The sequence below is a fragment of the Semicossyphus pulcher genome, unplaced genomic scaffold, assembly GCF_022749685.1.
Source record: "Semicossyphus pulcher isolate SPU_LCO1_2020_fin unplaced genomic scaffold, fSemPul1.0.p SCAF_6, whole genome shotgun sequence".
Classification (NCBI taxonomy): domain Eukaryota; kingdom Metazoa; phylum Chordata; class Actinopteri; order Labriformes; family Labridae; genus Semicossyphus; species Semicossyphus pulcher.
The window spans coordinates 5,196,527-5,212,557 of NW_027211737.1; the positions used below are offsets into that span (position 1 = coordinate 5,196,527).

The following is a 16,031-nucleotide window of genomic DNA, read 5'->3' on the forward strand; positions in this document are numbered from 1 at the left end:
ACCTTTAGATTTCAGCTCAAACAAATCAATAGTCTGCACCAGAAACATGTTTGTCTTAATGCAGAGGTTCATATTGATTCAAGTCAGTCTCATTACAACACTCACATTCCCACATGCACATCTATTTATAGAGTTATTTAATGCCTGTCATCTTTCCTTCTGTCCATACTGTCTGTGAAGAAATCCTCTCATAACCTGACTCCAGTGTTACGAGATGGAGGACAAACATTCAGTCTGTCACTTTACAAAATGACTTTTACAGTTGAGCTTAAACTAATAGAGGCTTCAGCAGACTGAGCGACACATATCAAGTGTTTAGTGTTTGGCTGTCTGCTTGTTGAGCTGCAGTGGAGGAATAGTGACTCAAAGAGTGAATTTGGTTCTTCGTTTGAAACATTGGTGGACACAGACTTGATTTGGCTGACTCAGACTGCTGAAGCTTCATATTAGTTTCACATGAACTTATGGAGTTTATCCTGCTGTGTAGTTTTGCTAGGAAGGGACCACTTCACACTCACTGGGGACAGTAGGAATCATTACTGCCACTAATGAGTCTTTCATGTGCAGACAGCATGTGGCTGTTATTTTAAGACTTCAACAAATGTGGACATCTCCTTTTATTACATAGACCTACTAAGCCCCAAATACAGTAAGAAGAAGGCCATTGAATAAATGAATTAGTGAACAGTGTTTAGTCCAACATGTCTGATGTGTTAATGGTTCTCCAATGACACACTTGACTGACATCAGCAGCATGTTATGAACCTGTGCGGACATGAAAAGGTGTATGACTGACTGCAGAAGGCTGACGTCTTGATGATCCACAAAACACAATGGAAAAGTCACTCCACTCATTTTAAGGGAAATCTGTAATTTTATCTTCATCATTTATTCAGATTGAGGGGCTGCAGGTTGTCAGAGAGGAGCTGTGCTTCTCTGGCCTCAGCTCTGAAGTCCAACCCCCCAGTCGTCACTTTCTGCAAATAAAAGACCTCAATGAGAATATTTGATTTGACAGTCGGAGAAATGTTGTTTACAATAAAACAAAAGTTCATTTTACTCAAACACAAACCGTTAAATAGTAGAACCAGAGAAAAACATGTTTTAGAAGTGGTCTCAGTTTGATCTTTGAACCTGATCACAGATTTTAACATCATAACAGACCAAGAAGCACTAAACTTTAACTTGTATCAGACTGTGAGTGTGTTATATTTGAACTTGTCACACTTGCAGAGTTTAAGAGGTGAAGTCACTGCGTCTTTATTGAAGTAGCAGCATGTTGTCATTAATATTAATGAGAGCTCTTTTTCACTTTGTGTATTTCACACATTTGAACCTGCATCCTGTTGTGTTCAGGTGTTTGGAGTTTCTATTTTCTAACCTTTGACCTTCTTCACCTTCTTCAGCTCTGAACACATTATTAAACATTAAAGGATTTCATGCAGGAACATTGTTTTCTAAAGTCTCATCATTTATTCTTTATTCAGATTGAGGGGCTGCAGTCTGTCAGAGATGAGCTGTGCTTCTCTGGCCTCAGCTCTGAAGTCCAACCCCTCCCATCTGAGAGAGCTGGAGCTGAGCTACAACAAGCTGCAGGATTTAGGAGTGAAGCTGCTGTGTGGTTTTCTGGAGAGTCCACACTGTAGACTGGAGACTCTGAGGTCAGAAACCATGTTTTACTTCTGTGCTGAGATTAATATGATGTGAAAATTGTGTTGACACTAAACTGCAGACATAAGGCTGATATTATACTGATCCACACTGAGTATCTTAATGCTAAAGTCTGTTTTCTTCTTCACTGCTTTAGTCCATTGACTGTAGCAGAGCAATGTTGAGTTCCACATTTAAAACCTTCATAGAACAAGAAAAATCCTACACTGTATAATTCACTGTGAACCTCTGAAACACCTGATTTCATCTTTTATTCCACATCATGTTTTTAAATAAATCAGTCATAGAAACATTTATTAATTATTCAGTTTGTACGAGCAGAAAATAACAAATATATTCAGTATTTAGTTTTTCCAACATTCTGATTGAAATCTTTGTTTCTTGTAACGACTGAAAAGTTTCAAGTGAAGATGCTTTGAGTTTCTGGCTCCACTATTTCTAACAGAAATACTGTCCATGTCTTTGTTCACATTCCCCAAAATTCATCCTGACATATTTGGCATGTTGGAAACTTTATTATTCTGAGTCGACTCTTCAGTTATTTTCTGCTGGTTTTTATTGTATTTCTTGTTTGTTGTGTTTGGCTGCACAGCAGGAGTTTGTATAGATGGAGCCACTGGTGCTTCTTGTGTTCCGCCCTGAAAAATGAGGAGAAATAATCACACAGTGATTGGGTGATGTTTCCTCAGAGACATCTGAAGTTAAATGAGCAAAGTGCTGTGATTTCTCCTGGTGAGGGATTAAAAGACCACTTTCACCATCACAGAAGACCTCTATTGCAGTTTAAATTCAACAACAAAGAATCAATCAAATGTTTTAAAATAGCACCTAATTCACTTTACAACCAGGGCTTGACATTAACTTTTTTGCTCACCAGCCACTGTGGCTAGTGGTTTTCCAAAGTTACTAGCCACACAACATTTTCACTAGCCACATTTTGTTTCTTCACCTTGTCACAGCCGTACGTCCTACAGTCAGTGCAGCTACATTATTTTCTTTGCTAGACCATTTTCAGCGACCTGACCTTTTGGTCTTTTCTTTTTCTTTTTCTCTTTTTCATTTTCTGTATCACCAAGTTTTCTTTTCTTTGTTGTCTCTACTCCGGGCTTTGTTACACTTCTGTGCAGCCACATTATGATTCTTCACAGGGGCTTCATGTGTGGTCACTGGCGAGCAAATGCAAGGCAGTACAGTGTGAAGATAATGCTCATGTCCGCTCTGTAATCAAATGAACACGGAGCCTCAATCACCTTAATAAGACTTGAAAAAACATATAATATAAAAAACTGTGATGCAGACTGGCAGCACAGAGAGGGGAGAGCTGCTGCGCAGGCGCACAGAGGGAGGGAGGGAGTGGGTGAGTGCGGACTGAAGTGATGACATGAAACTTAGTTTGATCATGAAGCCTGACGCTCCTCTCTGTGTTTATCAGAGAAATATATGAAGTACACAGCATATGGACATATGCCAGCTTGTGGGGAGTTTATATTTTATAGTAGCCTACCTGTGCGCGGAAATACGGACAGATCACGATGTTATTGAGCCAGGTAGAAAGACAGATCTGTGTCATATCTGCTCCTCTCCTAACGTGTGTCTCCTCCCTGCGCCGCATGATAAATGATAAACTACGTGTGGATCACCTCCGGTTCAGTTCATTCACAGCCTGTGGATGTGGTTAAATGCTTTATAAATATGATTGTTCGTGGAAATACAGGGACAGATCTCGACCCTATTTAGTCAGGGGTAGAGAACCACGCACAGATCGGTGTCATCACTGCGCTGCATGATTGTAAACCGCTCACTGCTGGATCACATGATTATAAACTGTGATAAACTGTTCATAGATCACACTCTGGATCATCTCTCTCTCACCGCGCTGTCTCTCCCTCTCGTCAGATCAGGATTGTCCCGTATTAAAAACTTTAAAGCAGTCTCCTTACTGAAGAAAAATAGAATGTCACCCGCCAGAGTGGCTAGTGAGAGTGAGTGAGTCACCCGCCACTGCCCAATTCTACCTGTCAAGGTACCTGTCTAATGTCAAGCCCTGTTTACAACCATTTTAATAGTGTAACAGTTTTTAAATATCTTTTCTATTTGAATCAGTCCTCATAAATGTTTGATCTTTTGAACCTGATCACAGATTTTAACATCATAACAGACCAAGAAGCACTAAACTTTAACTTGTATCAGACTGTGAGTGTGTTATATTTGAACTTGTCACACTTGCAGAGTTTAAGAGGTGAAGTCACTGCGTCTTTATTGAAGTAGCAGCATGTTGTCATTAATATTAATGAGAGCTCTTTTTCACTTTGTGTATTTCACACATTTGAACCTGCATCCTGTTGTGTTCAGGTGTTTGGAGTTTCTATTTTCTAACCTTTGACCTTCTTCACCTTCTTCAGCTCTGAACACATTATTAAACATTAAAGGATTTCATGCAGGAACATTGTCTTCTAAAGTCTCATCATTTATTCTTTATTCAGATTGAGTGACTGCAGTCTGTCAGAGATGAGCTGTGCTTCTCTGGCCTCAGCTCTGAAGTCCAACCCCTCCCATCTGAGAAAGCTGGAGCTGAGCTACAACAAGCTGCAGGATTCAGGAGTGAAGCTGCTGTGTGGTTTTCTGGAGAGTCCACACTGTAGACTGGAGACTCTGAGGTCAGAAACCATGTTTTACTTCTGTGCTGAGATTAATATGATGTGAAGTTGTGTTGACACTAAACTGCAGACATAAGGCTGATATTATACTGATCCACACTGAGTATCTTAATGCTAAAGTCTGTTTTCTTCTTCACTGCTTTAGTCCATTGACTGTAGCAGAGCAATGTTGAGTTCCACATTTAAAACCTTCATAGAACAAGAAAAATCCTACACTGTATAATTCACTGTGAACCTCTGAAACACCTGATTTCATCTTTTATTCCACATCATGTTTTTAAATAAATCTGTCATACAAACCCCAATTCCAAAAAAGTTGGCACGTTGTGTAAAATGTGAATAAAAACAGAAAACAGTGATTTGCAAATCCTTTTCAACCTATATTCAATTCAAACCAGCACAAAGACAAGATATTAAGAGTGACAGCAAGGTCAAAAAGTGGCACATGGCAACGGCACACGCCACTGCACTATCGGCACAGACAGTGGCACATGCCGTTGCCAATGGCAACATGTAAATAAAGGAATGTATACGTTTCTGTCATTCGTCTTTCATGTGTATTTATCGGTTGATTACTGATCATTACAGACAGTTGCACATGTCGTGGCATGCCATCTGACACTCTTTGATATCGGTGCTGCTGGATGTTTAATGTTCAACTGATAAACTTTGTTTTTTTGGAAATATACACACATTCTGAATTTGATGCCTGCAACACGTTCCAAAAAAGTTGAGACAGGAGCAAGAAAAGACGGGGAAAGTTGTGGAATGCTCAAAACACTCCTGGAACATTCCACAGGTAAGTAGGTTAATTGGTAACAGGTGATAGTACCATGATTGGGTATAAAAGGAGCACTCTTGAAAGGCTCGGTCGTTCACAATCAACAATGGCGTGACACTAACAATGATACACATGATTTTAGTTGTATACAGGATCCACAGATACATTAACTTCATGAATGAAATGCGAGGAAATAACTTTATTTGGCTAAATACAATTAAAATGAATTAATAAATTTGATTTAATCTGTGATAAATACTTACAGACTTATCAATTTAAACATCTGCGGGGGGCTCATTTATATATTAATCACTAACTGAATGCATAGACTCGGTGATGCGAAGGCATTCAGTACGAGCTACTTACTGCACGGCTTATTCTGTGTCTTTACATGTGTAAAGTTACGGCTCAAAAACTTTCCATATCCACATAACCTCAGCTGCGAATCTATATTAACCGCGGAAGATATCGTCGTTAGGACATAATTAAAGAAGGCAGCTTCGTGACACAGAAAACAGCCACCTGGACTCTGACATCGGGGTTGATTAAGACACGGTGGGGATGGGAGATTAGCATCAGTTCGTGCCCATCTCCAGGGGGCCTAAGCGGGGGTTCGGATGGGAAATCTCACTGGTGCCAAACCCAGCAAGAAAACCACCGCACTACTGTCTTCCCTGTTCTCAAACTGAGCGGTGCTGGACTCTGACTGTATGGTAGCGGCCCGGCCGAAGCTTCCACTGCGGACGAGATAACCCCAAACACCCGAACTGCCTTTTGCTAGTTGAGTTTACACGAAAACTTTACTGTACTCGGAGCCCGATACTGGACAGAGTAATCATAAAGAACCGCTAGCTGCACGGCTAACAGAAGCCACAATTAGCAGCGGTTACTTTAGCAAAGCTATCAGTTGATCAACAAAAGTTGTGAATTCTTTGCTCATGTTTTAAAGTTGTCAGTAGTACATGACCAACAGAGACACTCTGCTCCAGCAGCATCTAACATTAGAAAGTCTGAGAAGTAATAAATTCACTGTCTCGTCTCCCTCTCTCTCCCGTTAATAATAAACCTGTCACTCCGAACGCCCCCTACAGGCCTTTTGCATGTGTTTACTGGGTTTGTGTGTTTTTGACTTTGCATCGTTTCTGTATTTGCAGCGCGTTTGATGTTAATGTATTTGTTTTGGCTTTTTGCAGCAGTTTTTTTTATTTGCATCGCGTTACCGTCGTTGAATATGTTTTGGACTTTCGCTTGTGTTTTTGAATTTATATCATTTCTGAATTTGCAGCTCGTTTCTTCTAATCGAAATCGTTTGGGCTGTTGCAGCACGTTTGCCCTTGTCGGCCACCGTAGTCTCCCATTGAACATATGTGGCTCATTATGAAGCGCAAAATACAACAATGGAAACCCCACACTGTTGAGCAACTTGAGATGAACATCAAGCAAGAATAGGAAAAATTTCCCTATAAATACTTCAACAATTAGTGTCTTCAGTCTCCAGACGCTTACAGAGTGTTGTTAGGAGAAAGGGTGATGTCACACAGAGGTGAACATGCTCCTGTCCCAACTTTTTTGGAACGTGTTGCAGGCATCAAATTCAGAATGTGTGTATATTTACAAAAAAACAATAAAGTTAATCAGTTTGAACATTAAATATCTTTGTGCTGGATTCAATTGAATATAGGTTGAAAAGGATTTGCAGATCACTGTATTCTGTTTTTATTCACATTTTACACAACGTCCCAACTTTACTGGAATTGAGGTTTGTAGATACATTTATTAATTATTCAGTTTGTGCGAGCAGAAAATAACAAATATATTCAGTGTTTAGTTTTTCCAACATTATTATTAAAATCTTTGTTTCTTGTTACGACTGAAAAGTTTCAAATGAAGATGCTTTGAGTTTCTGGCTCCACTATTTCTAACAGAGATATGTCTCTGTTCACATTCCCTAAGATTCATCCTGACATATTTGGCATCTTGTTGTTACTGGTGTTACTCGGTGTTCAGGCTCCCACCGATTGCATAACTCCCCCACCATCGTTTTGCCTTTTTTGGGCGTATAGAAATAAAACACATAGATTTCATTTTCACGTATCAGCGCAGCTCGTAGTTCATTTTTTACGATGTATATAATCATCATTATTATTATTGTTGTTTTTATTATTATTATTATCATTATTATTGTTTTAAGGCTTTAAGCCTGTGGATTTTTGTTGTTTATCTACGTCGCGTACAACCTGCAGTTTGGGCTTTGTTTTCTTTTTTCTTCTGTTTTTTCATTTGGCTCCTGTTGGTTTGAATTCGTTTGCCATTATTTATTTGGTTCCAGAGTGTTTGCCAATGTCACGTTTTTACTATGTTGGCCTATATTACTAAAAACTTTATAGATCTAATTTGTTTTCGTATTTTATATCACAGTACGTGTATGTGCGCCATGCGCCGCCGCCAAGCCGTCATCCTTGTTCGTTTTGTTCATAACAGTTCTAGCCTATTTAAAAAATAATAATGAACCGACCTTCTAAGCATTTGTTTTGTTCAAACATTAATCAGAATCAGAAATACTTCATTAATGCCCGGGGGAAATTCAGGCGTAGAGAAATATATGGCATAAAATAGAAGACAGAAAAAATGTCAAATATGTGCATAATATACAATAAAATAACAGATAAACAACAACAAAGAGATGAAGATTAAATGCTGAGAAGTGGGTCTATGGTGATATAAAGATAATTGTCAGAATAAAGTTAAATGCTAAACTAAAGTTAACTAAAGTTAAATACAGAATAAGAGTCACGATGCAAAAAAAGATATATACATAAAAGTTATTCACAAATGATGAGGGAAGATCACAGCAAGTGCTCTACAGGTATTGAGCGTCATAAATGACAAGTGACTTTTGGTTTAGTTTTTTATGTCCAGTGTAATCAGTGACACCGGTGGTGTCACGAGTTTATTGACCGGTGGGAACATTTCCCCACCGTGGCATCTCTGTTGTGTTCAGGTGTTTGGAGTTTCTATTTTCTAAACTTTGACCTTCTTCACCTTCTTCAGCTCTGAACACATTATTAAACATTAAAGGATTTCATGCAGGAACATTGTCTTCTAAAGTCTCATCATTTATTCTTTATTCAGATTGTGGAGCTGCAGTCTGTCAGAGATGAGCTGTGCTTCTCTGGCCTCAGCTCTGAAGTCCAACCCCTCCCATCTGAGAGAGCTGGAGCTGAGCGGAAATGAGCTGCAGGATTCAGGAGTGAAGCTGCTGTGTGGTTTTCTGGAGAGTCCACACTGTAGACTGGAGTCTCTGAGGTCAGAAACCATGTTTTACTTCTGTGCTGAGATTAATATGATGTGAAAGTTGTGTTGACACTAAACTGCAGACATAAGGCTGATATTATATTATAATCCACACTGAGTATCTTAATGCTAAAGTCTGTTTTCTTCTTCACTGCTTTAGTCCATTGACTGTAGCAGAGCAATGTTGAGTTCCACATTTAAAACCTTCATAGAACAAGAAAAATCCTACACTGTATAATTCACTGTGAACCTCTGAAACACCTGATTTCATCTTTTATTCCACATCATGTTTTTCTTTTTTTATATCAATCATTTGTATTGATATAGAGCCAAATCATATCAAAGGTTATCCCGAGACCCTTCACAAAGTGAGCAGCTCTAGACCGCACTCTTTGTTCTATTATTTAGAGAGAGACCCACCATGAGACCACCATGTATTTGAGTTTAACACAAGATACTTGTGCCCTGATGATAAGGATAAGTGCTCAGTGAAGAAAGCCCTCCCCTTGTGCCTCATCCCAATACTTATACTTAACCTACCACATGACCCTTAGTGTCACCTCAACCCAAGCAGCTCTGTCAGCTTCAACAGACCCAGGCTCCGTTCATATGAGCTCCAGGTATTGACAACGCTGATACTACACTCATGTTGTTGAATTAAACACAAAAGAGAACAATAGAGAGAGAAGGAGAGAGAGAAGAGTTTGTGGAGAGAGGTGTGTTAGAAAGAAGACGGGGAAGGCAGAGCCAGGGAGAGGTGCCCTGTCTGGGGCCATCACTCACCCCCGCCAGGTTAGGCTGTACGCTGTACCTCCCCCTACTCCCTCATTTTCATGAGGGAAGATTGGAGAGAAGAGAGAGCAAGGAAGATGGGGGGTTAAGGTTAGGGTTACCCCCCGGCCCAACCTCAAGCAGATACTACCTGTCCTACCACATGGCTTCTAATGAGAGCCAGCACATCAATAGGGTTATCAAGTGGGCGCCTCCCTTCACCGGTGTTTCATCAAGTTAGGCCCACGACACCGTGGGGGGCTCAACAGTCAGCTCTGGCATCCCAGAACCCCCCCCTCTCCATGCTAGCTCTCACCGCCCATCAAAACCTCGTGCTATCAAATCCTTTTGTAAAAACTGCAACTATTCCTGGTAAAGGATTACTATGACATTTTTTTTGGCCCCAGCTGACATTATTTGTCCTCATCCAAATCCACTGACTTGTTCTAACTGCTTCGTCTGACATCTCCTTTGCTGCCTTTCACAGACTCTGTCCACGCACTCCCAGTTCTCCCAGTAACGAGATAGTTGATCGAGCTATGAACCCTCTACATCCCACTTGTACAGGACAAACCCTAACCTGCCATCCTCGCTGTTCAGCTTCTGCTGCCAAATCTGCATATCTAAGCTTTTTCCTTTCATACGCTTCCTCCACTGAGTCCTCCCAGGGCACCGTCACTTCAATAAAATAAACTCTCCTCTGACTCACAGACCAGATCACTATGTCAGGCCTCAGGTTAGAGCAAACTGGACAAATCGAATGGCTGCATCGAATCTTTTCCTGATTGCGTCCTGAATTCACCTGTCGTCTTCTACTTTCAATTCCTGCAGCTAAACTTTTCAAAATCTGGTTCTGTCTCCATGTAGTCTATACCGACCTTGTGACAGACTAATCTTACAACCTGACAGAATATGCCTCAAGCTGTCTGTCTGTGAACACAATGGGCACGTTGGGTCCCCCTGTACCCAACATTGTAGGTTCTGGGGTGACGGCAGCACATCGTAAGTAGCCCCTATCAGGAATTTGATGCGACTATTCTCTGTACTCCACAGGTCCCTCCAGCTGAGCTTCCTCTTCTTTGCACTCTCAGTTCATCGACTGTCCCTGCTTAGCCTGAGCCACAGCCTTAGTACACCTTACAACTTCCTCTTGTCTGTGTACCTGCTCCACTACCAGCTTCCTTCTTTTCTGGGACTTGCTTTGTTCCACACTGGTTTACTCGAACTAATCCCCAAGCCCCCCCGGCCTTGCTGCATGTTGTCTACAATCTCTGTTTGCCTCAGAGCTGCCTTTGCTTCCTGTACTGCTTGTCCTGGTTTCCTTTTCCTCCCTCTCGTTGGACTTGGGACCAAATTACTCACAACCATGTCTTTGCTCCCTGATAGCAACAACTCTGTCCTGGGGTCTCATTTATAAAAGAGTGCGTAGAATCCAGACTAAAACTGTCCGTACGGAGGAAACCCGGAAATGGCGTGCGCCAAAAATAATTGAGATTTATAAAACCGTGCGCACGCTTGTCCTGCGCCTGTTTCATTTTATGAATCACAATCCACCTGGAAAATGTGCGCACATGAATGAGCCTCTTATTCGGCCCTCTACACGCCCACAGGACAACATAAACGGTCAATGCAAAGCACCCTGTGAATGGAAATGCATACAGATGAGGCCGCTGATCACAGGAGGTTGTTTACGGTGAATCAAAACAACCGACAGGAAGACGAAGGTGATGAACTTTTTGACAGCTCGAGGTGCTCGTGACGGGGGTCACAAACAGAGGAAAAACAGTGAGTGACAACAAGGTGTTACAGCCTTCACGTAGGTCACCAGCAGTGCCGTCCATCAGCAGCATTACACAAGATTGTCCCCGCTGTATAATGTGTTTACAGAAACCACATTAATTTACATTATGACTCAATGTTCTCCTCTGCTCCGGGATATTATCTGATAGAAGTTTGATCAGTGAAACGCTTTTTAATTCATGTGGTTTAGTTATGATGAACTTGGCCTGCACGGTGTTTGGGACTGATCAAAGGGAGATGTGATGATTGTGAGAGCAGTCACTGCTTTACTTGTATACTTTGCTCATTGATTCTCATTACTTATATAGTTATTAATTTGATCCCTCCTGTCTTAACATTGCTTGTGTCGTATTAACTCTCACATGTACGTCTGCTTAATGAAGTTGTCATCACCATTGTTGTAACATTTATCCCTACCAAAGGTTAGTAGCCGGAGTTGATATATTAACACTACTGGATATTTCTGAAGTCACATTAGTGAATATTTTCCGTTCAATATTCACCCTTGTAGTGGTTTTTATAACGGGCCCCTCTCGTATCTCCTTAACGACAGTAGATACCTGTGTAGGAACCCAGTTTTCTACCACAAGCATCATCTCATGAGTTTTGTATCCTTGTATCCAATAACTGCGATATGATATAAATTCAAACTCTGGATCCAAATAAGTGCATGTATATTCCCCTTGATCTTCCCATGTAACATTATGTAAGATAAGTGAACAATCTCCTGTCATTGGAAACCAACACATTTTATTATGTATTTCATACTTTCTTTGATCGTTAGGCACACTGTCAACTTCAGGTTCTGTCATTGCTATGTCTTTACCACGACCATCTTTCCACATAATTACCTCTTCCATTCCATCTTCCGTATTGACATGGAAGGTGAACCGAACTTCCTAACTTAGCTCTAATCACAGTTTTCAAAGGTGTTGGAGTTGTAGTAATCACCTGAGACGCAGCTGTAGTTAAATGTGATATATTTGTAAACTTAGTATCTTTCAGAATTGACGAAGTGGATTTCTGTTTCATTTTCTCAGTTTCTTCAACACCTTGGGACTCTGCGATCTTACTTTCATTTATTGCTACTAAAGTCACAATGTTGGTTCTGTAGACTGACTGCACACTATGCTCTTTCTCACTCTGAAACTTTGGATCATAATAAGAACACTTATAGCCACCTTGATCTTCCAACTGGAACCTGTGTAGATAAAGACTACAGTCTCCTATAACCTTCACCCTCCTTTTATCATTGATCAGCACATATTTTCCAAGTGGTGACGTTCCTGATATATCAATGATCCTGCCTTGGCTATCTTCCCACTGAACTCGAAATTTTCCTTCTCTACTGTTTTCTTCTGTACACTGACATGGGTGCCGGACTGACTTTCCCAAAGTCACCTCAACCCTAGTTCTCGTAACATTTTGGTCTGACTCTTTTTTCGAACTGGTCTTGGACTCCTTGGTCCGACTGGGGCAGGGAATTCTACCGGAGAGGCATTACAGCCCTCTGGATTCTTTGACGACTCACACTCCAGGGAAATGGGCTCTGTTGTTTCTGGGACATGTTGTAAATCGACGTCACCAATTCTCCTTTCCTGCTCACTGACTGAAAAGTTCTCTCTGGCATCATCAGGAGTATGCCCAAAATCGTCATGATTTTCCACACCATGGATAATCCCTCCTTCTGAACCTTGACCTTGGTGATCCTCATGTAGCTCTGCTTCTTCTGCAGTTTCCTTTGGCTCTCTTGAGCCTTCGACATCTTGGCTCTGTGGGCGTGCCGTGTCTTCCCTTGGCGCTTTAACACAATGTGTTAAGTGATACCACATCGGAGACCCCTTAACCTGGACCGCAGTTCCAGTACTACGAACAACTTCAAAGGGTCCCTGGCAACGTTCGTTAAACCACTTCCTTCTAAATACCTTCACGAACACCTTGTCCCCCGGTTGCACTGTGTTCCTCTTTTGCTCATCGAGATTCTTATAAACAATGCAATAATTAAGTTAGTGTAGTTTACTCACATTTTCTGCCAACATTTTGGTTGGTTAAATGTATCACAGCGGGTGTCCTCCCACAAGAGTTATTCTTTAAACAGCAACTTCTAACAGGCACAAATTGATCTTACTCTTCTTCAAAACCGAATTCCTTACTTTTCACTTGCATGTCTTCTAAATGTATCATACTTATTCTATTTATACAAGGGTTGTCAATTTATGAATCAAAAGAGTAAATATTTTAGTTTGTTTTCATTCTAATAATGCCTTAAATCTTATTTCTCTTTCTACTTCTCTCTATCTCTCAAGGAGAGAAGGGAGGGGGAGCTCACCTCACCGTTAATCCTATATGTAAAATCAGAATTTTGCTTCTCGGCTCTGATGGACTTTATCAGGAGATCTTTCCTTTATTTATTTTAATTTTTGTTTTTCTTCTTAAGTTTTTACACATGCTTGTATAAACAGAATGTCCTCGGTGGTCTCTCCACTCCTCTTTAGACTCAGCAAAGGCTCATATATTTTATCAGATGTATAAACGTCCTCTATTAGGCTCATAGGTTCTTTATCACTGAGGAGGCAAAAATGTCTCTCCTTATTAGTTACTAAATCTCCTTTAACCAATCATAACTTATATATTTCTACTTGATAAGGAGTCTATTCAATCAATCAAATTCAATCAAATTTTATTTGTATAGCGCCAAATCATAACCAGTGTTATCTCGAGACACTACACAAAAAGAGCAGGTCTAGACCAACTCTTTGTTATTTTATTTAAAGAGAGGCCCAACATGAATCACCATGAGTAGCACTTAGCAATATTCGGCACATTGGCAGAAAAACTTCCTTTTAACAGTTCTATTTATCAATTGCACATAAGCAAATACATTAGATATAAACAGATACATTACATATAAACAAATACACTTCTTCTCCCAGCTTAAACAAAGACATTCCACAGCTCACACACACACATAAGCAGCATACACCCACACAGACTAGACACTGTGGAACACACACACATACAGAGACTCAAGATAGCCGGCAAACAAAAGACCCTCAAACTATCCTCCAAAAACACCAACAGCGCTTAATCCTAAAATTTATAGTCGACTCATTCACAAATTTCTTCTATCTTTATCAAAAATGTATTCACTTTGGCCAAATTTTCTTCAAAAAACAAAGCAAGACGTCATTTAACCCATTACTTCACAATGTGTGCTCACTGCACGCTAGGCTCGCTCAGCCTTTCCTTTTTCTCTTCTCTCAACTCTTTTAGGCCTTTATCTTCTCTTTTTTCTTTATCTGCTCTTTATTTTATCTCTTTATCTTCTCTTTTTTTCTTTATCTTCTCTTTTTTTCTTTATCTGCCCCTTACTTTATCTCTTTATCTTCTCTTTTTCTCTTATCTTAACCCAGGGCCATTCTTTCCCTGTTTTCCTACACAAGTTGGACTATCTCTTAAAGCCAACTTTCACTCAGTGTCTAATTTACACATCTTAGCGTTAAGAAGATGTGGGCCCTGGCTTCATTAATCTTGCATGGTTATTTAGCTCACTTACTGTTTCTAGTTCTGCTATTCTACACTTCATCTCGACACTAATTCTATTTTTCTTTTCTTCAACTTCTTTAACTTCAACTTTTAGTTCTTTAACTTTAACTGTTATTTATTTTCTTCCTTTTACTCCATGCACTACCCTATTTTGCATCTTTAACAACGCAATGAACGCATTTTGATGGAATATCACTTCAAACATCAGCGCATCATAGCATGTCTGCACCAATGATTCTTTTTACAGTGCATCTAACCAGCTAAAACCCAACAGCCTCATCGAACCAACACCCCAATATAAGTGAGAAAATACTCACCTAACCGGTTTATATATTGTAAGAGTAGGCGCGTCAAGGCCGTCGGCAACTGGAGAGGCCTACATCTGGATCCTGTTCATGACGCCAAATTTCTTGTTGTTTCTCAGACATCAATGATGCGCTGATGATGAAAAGAACTTCCGTAGACACCGACTTGTTTGTATAAGCATAGGTTTATTACAAAGAATCAGCATCAGACAGGTCTCATGAATACCTGGGAGATCACCTCGGCCAAATGGTGTCTCCGCGAAGCACATTTCTACTTGTACTTATATATGTTCAGGGTGAATATATGTTTCTTCTTCTTTACCATAACAGGACAAGGACCCTCAGACTCTCAGACTGAGGATCGCTAGATACATCACCGAATAAGGAGTGAACCTCTTCTCAGTGTACATTGTGTTCCTTACATCATTGCAAAACAGAGCACATGAACATCTTTTACTACTCTTACACAGGACCATTCAGAATCCTCCACGAAAGCAGTTTCACCTCAGGTCAGATACTTCAGTGCTTATGGAATACGTCTCACTACAAGACGAGTACAAATAACACTGCTGGTATGATGTTGCTGGTGACATGGCTCGCTCAATAACGCTTGATATTTAGTGACATTAAATGTGTGAAAAGCATCAATATACAACCTGGCTTCAGTTCACCACCTCACCATCTTTGTCGCCAATTTCCCCTGTCTCCAAAATGTTCGTACACATGGGTCAGAGCTGCCGTGGAGGGCCGCACATTTTCCCGTCAAGTTTGTTTTTTATAAATCCCAAAGTTTGCTTTGAAAGTGGCGTTCGCCTTCTTTTGTGCGTACGCTGCGTTTATAAATGAGGCCCCAGACCTTTGCACACTTCAACTCCTCTGTTAAGCCAGTTATCAGTAGCTGGAGTATGCCTTTCCCATACGACCCCACACTACCAAGACAACAAGGAACTCCAAGCCATTTCCTAATATAGAAATTTACCAACCTCTCTAGCCTTTCCACCTTTCATGTCGGTATGTCATAAACTGACAGTGGCCACATCAGTCTAGGGAATAGTCCAAACTGCAGACACCATAACTTTAGCTTGCCTATCTCCCTATCTCCTCTGCAACATCTTTCCTAAGTTGCTCTATCTGTTCGGTGTCATTCAGGTCCCCATTATACCACCTACCCAAGCTCTTCACTAACCTTTCCCTAATGGATGGGAT

The 16,031-nt window shown here is 40.6% G+C and overlaps 1 protein-coding gene across 1 annotated transcript; it reads left to right on the plus strand.

Moving 5' to 3' along the window:
- Positions 1-1,493: 1,493 nt before the first annotated feature.
- LOC138609729 (ribonuclease inhibitor-like) lies at positions 1,494-12,665 on the plus strand. The gene is made up of 4 exons (XM_069682374.1): positions 1,494-1,661; positions 4,155-4,328; positions 8,242-8,409; positions 12,611-12,665. The coding sequence occupies exons 1-4, from the start codon at positions 1,513-1,515 to the stop codon at positions 12,663-12,665; spliced, it is 546 nt and encodes a 181-aa protein (XP_069538475.1). The 5' UTR covers positions 1,494-1,512.
- Positions 12,666-16,031: the final 3,366 nt, after the last annotated feature.